The sequence below is a fragment of the Triticum urartu genome, chromosome 1 (genome assembly GCF_003073215.2).
Source record: "Triticum urartu cultivar G1812 chromosome 1, Tu2.1, whole genome shotgun sequence".
Lineage (NCBI taxonomy): Eukaryota > Viridiplantae > Streptophyta > Magnoliopsida > Poales > Poaceae > Triticum > Triticum urartu.
In genome coordinates, this window is record NC_053022.1 from 81,302,868 (window position 1) to 81,310,593 (window position 7,726).

General features: G+C 45.2%; 1 protein-coding gene across 1 annotated transcript; it reads left to right on the plus strand.

Annotated features, from left to right (window-relative positions):
• Positions 1 to 2,703: 2,703 nt before the first annotated feature.
• Positions 2,704 to 7,411, plus strand: LOC125549276 (serine/threonine-protein phosphatase BSL1 homolog; the record flags this gene model as incomplete). The annotated part of the gene is given in 10 exon segments (XM_048712726.1): positions 2,704 to 3,123; positions 3,225 to 3,285; positions 4,119 to 4,197; positions 4,280 to 4,359; positions 4,466 to 4,560; positions 4,709 to 4,808; positions 5,832 to 5,901; positions 6,792 to 6,893; positions 7,077 to 7,158; positions 7,244 to 7,411. Coding segments are annotated over 10 exon segments (1,051 nt in total), but the record flags the coding sequence as incomplete, so codon positions are not given.
• Between the last annotated feature and the right edge of the window lie 315 nt (positions 7,412 to 7,726).

Genomic DNA, 7,726 nt, shown 5'->3' on the forward strand with positions numbered 1-7,726 from the left:
GTGCCATGGCATTTTAGTTCCAAAAAATTAAAAAATGATCAAAAAAACATGAAACCTTACTTGATGTAATGTCATGCCACCAAGATTACTTGGTAAAAAAATTGACCTGTTTGATGGAAGTTTGGACACACACCCCTCACAAACCGAAGCACACCCCTCCACTCCTTTATATACGGGGGGAAGGGGGCACCCCAAAGACACATAAGTTGATCATTGATCTCTTAGCCATGTGCGGTGCCTTCCTCCACCATAATCCACCTCGGTCATATCGTAGCGGTGCTTAGGCGAAGCCCTGATCATCATCACAGTTATCACGCCGTCGTGCTGACGAAGCTCTCCCTCGACACTCTGCTGGATCGTGAGTTCATGGGACATCACCGAGCCGAACTTGTGTAGATTGCGGAGGTGCCGTACTTTCGGTACTAGGATCTGTCGATCGTGAAGACGTACGACTACATCAACCGTGTTGTCATAACGCTTCCGCTTACGGTCTACGAGGGTACGCAGACAACACTCTCCCCTCTCGTTGCTATGCATTACCATGATCTTGCGTGTGCGTAGGAAATTTTTAAAATTACTGCGTTCCCCAACAAAAACATCTTAGGTATGCCACGTGCTGGTTGAACATAGAGATAAGCAAAAATATAAGAGAGGTTTGTATTCATGACTTGCAGTTGGCTTAAATTTGAAGGAGCGAATCTGATGTTGATGTTTTTCATGGTTTTGTTTCTTCTTGCGGGTTGGAGTGAACTATATGCATGTTTATAGTAACAACATCCTTAACTTAATAATATATCCCTCCTTATAAAGTTTATTTCGAAGAGTGCTAGAAGTAATGATCGTCAACATGCCGAACATACATTATGTTTCTTCGAATGCCACCCTGAGGCCTATAATCCATCTTCCATGTGGATTATAGCAGTTCGTCGATATCTTCACAATGATGTATTTATACTTTTGTTTTCCTCTTGTCAATATGCTTTCTGTCTAAAGTATATATTGGCGCGTAGTGTCATCGTCAATGCCTCCACCATTTACTACCCAGATGTGCAGAGAACTAAAATTGATGTATGTAATATGATCACCATTATAGACCGTATGCATCACTGATAGGTGGGAAACCATAAGATAATCTCACTAATATCTCATAGTATTGCTCCAGTGTATCATTGTAAAAGTATGGTTTATTACTGTATCAACCACTCAAGATCTAATTGATATTGTGTGAGTTTGCATATGAGTATATATTAAACTCACTTCTCTTGTTTTCTTAGAAAAGGAGAATCAATTTATGGCCTCTGCATCACTTATGCACACAATTATTTACTAATATTATCTAACAATGCCATGTAAAGCCAACATTGATGCCGAATGAGTTGCTTAAAGAAAATATCCACTTCACGACAATATTCCACAAACCTAGCACCAAACCCCATGACACATGATCGAGCAATAACTACTCCTTGACAAAGCCTTCAGGAAGGCATCACCACGCACACGTGAATGTTGACGGATCCAACCAAAGGTTACACTTGGGATTTTCCCAACACCTTCAACAAGGGCACGACGCACCCCATGTCGACATTGCCTGCTCAAGACAAAGATACGGGTTCACGAGTTTTCACCTCGGATGCACACACTTGTTGTCGAAACCATAGTTGCCAACAACCGTTATACTAGTTGGCGATGACTCACGAGTCCCACTGTCGTGAGATCTCGGATACCACCACGCCGCTGGAGAAAACACTGGAAGTAGGTAGATGTCTTTTGTCGTCTCTGCTTTCGGACATTGCCTCACCGCCTTCAACCTTTGTCAATGACGAAGATTGGGATGCTGGATGTAGGGTTATGGCCAAATCGGACCGTTGAGCAGCCACCTTGCATATCCGCCGAACACACTCCAAAGCCGCCGTCCAAACACGCACCACCATAGGTCAGGCTCCTAGGCGGGGGCGACAATAAGTGAGGATGAAGATGGACCACAAATAAGGCTATCACCCGTTGTAGCCCCTCCGGCCCTAACGCACACACGCCAAATCTAGCTGCCATCTTGCCACAATGCCACCGCGTCTCCAACCGCCTCCGCCCCACTACTCTTGCTATGACCGTGGCCGCATCGTCCTGGGTGCCGCCGCCATAACCGTGCCACTCGCCGCCGCCACAAGCAAATCACCTTCCAATATGACATTTACATGGGGCTGTTGAGAGTCCTGGTTTGCATCCCTACAACTACTCCATCGAGTTGACGATGATCTCCGGCGCACCGTCGCGGCCAGCCCCCGCCGTCGTGGCCGTGGCACTCCCCCCTCCACCAGCCTGCTCACCTGCCAGGATGTCTCTCTATGTGGGTTTGCCTACACGTTCCAATCCAACAGGAGAAACCTTTGTGAACTGTACCTATCCGAAAAGGCAACCAGTTATAAAGTCAGCCAGCCGGGCCGGTGGCGCCCACAGCCCACCCGGCGGCGGCCGTGCCTACCATCCATCCCTCGCCTCGCCAGCCCCTCCTTCCGTTGTGTCCTTCCCTCCCCACCTCTGAGCTGTAGATGATGACGAAGGCCCCCATTGACTCCCCCAGCGCCCGCACCCGCACCCGCACCCGCGCACCATTTACCCCCGCCCACCGACACCCCGGCCCCACCGTATTAACCCTCTCCCACCGCCACCCTAGCCCCACCGTATTACCGCACACCCCGCCCCCCGCTGTCGCCTCTCTCCGCGTCCAGTGCGAACTGCAGTAGTACTACTCTTCTTCCCCCCACAGCCGTTTCTCTTTCTCTCCTCACTCCCCACCCCCTCGGATCCCAAGCTGCGGGCTGCGTCTGCGTCGGCGCCGTGGCGGCTGCAGCCTAGGGTTTAGCGCGGGGAGAGGGGAAGCTAGGGTTTGGGTCCGACGAGTTGGGGCGGCGATGGGGACGGCGGGGAAGGGCGCGTGGGTCGTGCCGGCGCCGGCGTACAAGGAGGTGGAGGGGTGGGAGGGGTCGGGGGACGACTCGCCGGGCTACAGGTGCGGCCACTCGCTCACCGTCATCGCGCCCACCAAGGGCCACGGCCCGCGCCTCATCCTCTTCGGCGGCGCCACGGCGATCGAGGCCGGCGCGACCTCCGGCCTCCCCGGCATCAGTTCGGTGCCCCTTGTCTCTCCCCTCTCGCGCGTGCTGTGCTCGAGTTGAAATTCTCCTTCTGTTGTGCTCTAATGGTGGGTTTTTGGTCTTGGACTGAAGGGCTCGCGGGGGTGACCAACACGGTGCACTCGTACGACGTGGACAAGCGGAGGTGGACGAGGTGAGGCCGCTGCTCGACCCAGATTTTTTGCTATGGTGCTTCGTCGAACGCCATAATTATAGCTCAATTTTGAGTCATGTTCTGTTGCGGAGGCTGAATGTATAGATTGTGCCCGATTACTGGTTGTACCTGTGTCTGGTTGTGTCAAAATGTGGTGAACTCTGTATCTTATGTTCGAGCTCACTAGCAGTTGTGTGTACGATTATATGCTTTCCATACATCAGTTACTTTTCTTGGCGTTATTCGGTAGGCAAGCCGAATGGACTCGTAACGGTATATTCGTTAGGCAATCCGAATGGACTCGTAACGCTAGATTAGAATGGACTCGTAATGCTTGTCTTGTAACGGTATATTTGTTAGATTAAGTTCTACGTGCCTGCAGGTTACATCCAGCTGGAGAGCCTCCATTTGGCTTCATTACAAGGCATAATTCTAGGTCAATTTTAAGTCATTTTCTTGTTGGGGAGGATAATTGTGTAGATTGTGTCCGATTATGGGCTGTACTTGTGTCTTGTTCGGTTAAATGTGGTGAACTCTGTATCTTATGTTTGAGTTCACTATCAATTGTGCACAATTATATGCTTTCCATACATCAGTTACTTAGCTGGGCGCTATTTGTTTGCCAAGCCAAATGGACTCGTAACGGTATATTCGTTACGCAAGCCGAATGGATTCGCAACGGTATATTTATTACGCAAGCCGAATGTACTCCTAATGGTTGATTTGTTAGGCAAGTCGAATGGATTCACAATGCTAGATTTGTTTTTCGTAACGCTAGATTCGTATGGACTCGTAACGGTATATTCATTAAATTAAATTCTACATTCCTGCAGGTTACATCCAGCTGGAGATCCTCCATCTCCAAGGGCTGCACATTCTGCTGCTGCTGTGGGCACCATGGTTGTTTTCCAGGTACGAGGAACTTGGTATTTTTGAGTTTCGATTTGGTGCCATCCAACTTAGTTCAGTGGTGAGTGGTGCAATGTCTGTGCAGGGTGGGATTGGACCAGCGGGGCATTCGACAGACGATCTCTATGTGCTTGATCTGACAAACGACAAGTTCAAATGGCACCGGTGAACACAAAGATACCTTTTTTTGTTTGTTTGTCAGTTTGCTCGCCTTTTTGGAGTTGATCTTTGGATGGGGATGTGATGTTTCCATTTCTGCTATCCGATGCAGGGTTGTTGTTCAGGGGGCTGGTCCTGGTCCTCGCTATGGTCATTGCATGGATTTGGTAGCGCAGCGTTACCTTGTGTCAGTCTCGGGAAATGATGGTTAGCTCTTAGCTGCAAAATTTACTGTATTGTATATCTGCGATAATTACTTTGACAATTTGTTTTCTTACTATTTCATGGAACGGCATTTTATTTTGGCTAGCAGCATCCACATGAACTTGTGAAATGACTTATTTTTTTGGTACAGGAAAGCGGGTCTTATCAGATGCTTGGGCTTTGGACACAGCTCAGAAACCATATAAGTGGCAGAAACTTAACCCTGATGGTGATAGACCTTCAGCAAGGATGTAAGTGGATCCATGCTCTCCAGAGAGGTGGAGAATCAAGTCACTAATCATTGAGGCATACTTGCATATGTTATTTTATGCATTCTAAATGTCTATGGGCCTTTTGCCATCTAATTTGACGTCAGTTGATTGTTGACGGTGCCACTATCACGGGGTTGTTATGGCCTGAGTCTAAGGATCTTAGGTTGTAGGGTGTGTTGGACAGGGAGGTGAGGTTGATAACCTTGCCAATGACTAGGTGCCACGGTGGCACGCTGTCTGCCAGCTAAAGAGAAGGCTAGAGGAGATAATGAAACCTCTTGTTTCTTCTTGATCTAAAAAAGCAAACGTAGCCTTCTATTTATAGAGGTGCCTAACAACCCATCTCTAGTTTATAGGAACTCTTGAATTCCTTATATACGATAAGATAACTGACCAAACTAAGGGATATCCTTCTATTTAAAACACATCCTGCTAATTTTGGAAACAATCATCATAATGGAGTATCTGGAAGAGTTGGCCTCCAAGCCTAGGCACCGCGGCTGCTGTGGAGACACGGTGACTAGAAGTGAACATGTTCCCGCATAACAATTATTGTAACTCACAGCATCCCGGCTTTAAGTATCACTCCATTTTGGAAATATTTGAATTTCTGTTGGGCTTCTTTTATAACTGAATGGACGAGCCCCTCAAAAGGAAGAAATAAAAACTGCATATGTAAGCCCGTGTTCCACGTAAATTCTGGTACTCTTATCTTACGGGCTTATTAGGGTTTTCCTGTATACTAAAATAAAAATGCTGCCTTCTGCCCATAACACAACGGTAACTATCTCCCTCTAAACAAATGTTATGCTAATTATTGAGAAAAGCTACTGTTGCACTACATAAATAGGGCATACGCAGAATGTTGTACCTTTACTGCAAGCTTTACATGTGAAAATAAACTGTCACTTCAAATCTCCTAGGCACTAGACTTTATTGCAATTCAACCATTTGTATAATTATGCAATTGTCTTACTTTCAGTTTGTTTTAAATCACTATAGGTATGGCACTGCCAGTGCACGCTCCGATGGCATGCTTTTACTTTGTGGTGGAAGGGATGCTTCTGGGACGGTACAATCTTCTGCCCTTGTTACTGTTTGATAGTCATCCTGGGCCCTGTTTGTTTGTTATTATGTTATCTGTCAATGTTTAGCTCTGACATACTAATGCGGAACATCATATGTATATATTTTAGTAAGAAGATCACCGGTAAAGCGTGATATGATACCTATTGATAATTTTAAAATATGCTCTTTCATTACTTTGCAAATTTATATCCAGGAAGGCCTACATATTTACAACTTATGCAGCTGTGAAATCACTTCATAATACTCCCCCCAGACTTCAGCCTCTGAAAATAACATTTTGGACATCGACACAGTCCGTTATTTGCTATAATATGTTTGTTATACCTAATGAAATTATGGTTTATAATGTACTTTTCAGGATAAATCACAATCAGCACATATGATCACCAAGAGGCCAATGAAAATATTTTAAGTTACATATATAGTCAAGCCTCTACAGTTTAACAACGCCCATGGTCAAAATATCAAACTTTCAAACACTGGAGGGAGTAATCTCTTTTGAATGTTAGATGTAGAATCATTTGTAAGGTAAAATTAGTTTAGTAATGTCACAAAAATGTAATCAAAGACTAAAAGTAGAGAAATATCATGGTAAATAAGTTACTGCTAAATGACATCGGTCAATGATTGTTATGCAAAATGGCAGTCATGTGGGTATACCATGTTGTGGGCTTGGAAATGCTATAGCCATATAGTGTGTTCTGCAGCACATGACATTGTAACATGCACTGTTTTATCATTCTTAATTTTGATTTGTTTGAACTTGGGACCATTGGATGCTGGTCTAACTGGAGGTTTTAATATGTTCTTATTTATGCTGTTAATTTGTTGTATATTGAGATTCATTTGATGATAATTCTAATGCATTTACAGCCACTCTCTGATGCTTATGGACTACTTATGCATACAAATGGTCAGTGGGAGTGGACTCTGGCTCCCGGGATATCTCCATCTCCAAGATATCAGCATGCAGCTGTAAGTTAGAAGTGTGACAGCTAAATATGTTGTGATGTTCATGAAGAATAATTGTTCAGATTGCGTGGATAGTCGATGTCTCAATTGCTTGTTTCTTGAAAATGTTACCATATTGATTTGATTTGTGCGCTTGTATCCAAATATTAGCTTCCCTTGCTTCTCCTGACAGTCTTAAGTTTTTAGGTCTTTGTTGGTGCTCGGCTGCATGTTACTGGAGGTGTCCTTAGAGGAGGGAGAGCTATTGAAGGGGAGGGTGCAATTGCAGGTTAGTGCACACTCTTAAATACTTCCATTACATTCAAATACATGTGTTTACTCTCCTAGACTCACTGGGCGAACACTTTCTGAAGTTCTGGACACTGCTGCTGGAGTTTGGTTGGATAGAAATGGCATTGTGACCTCTCGCACTCTAAAATCTTCCAATGAGCATGATGCTTCTTCGGATCTGCTTCGTCGTTGCCGCCATGCAGCTGCTTCTGTTGGTTCTCAGATATACATTTATGGTGGACTGAGGGGAGGTAAGTAATAGGAATATCAGTTTGGTGCTTCTTGCCACTCTTTGTATTGGCTCATCTGAAAACCGAGGAAACTATTTCCAACGACAGCATGTCATTGTTGTTTTTCTTTTGGGGAAACACATGATGATTGTTATTCTTTTGAGGAAGCACATGATCATTGTTATTTTCCTTTTGAGGGAACACATGATCATTGTCATCGGAGCTGCATTTCCATTTTGCTGTCACTAGATGGCATTATCACATTAATGTTTATTTCTCAGTGGAGTGGATTTTGGCACGATATGTTTAGTGTAGACAGTCTATCCATACGCGGTC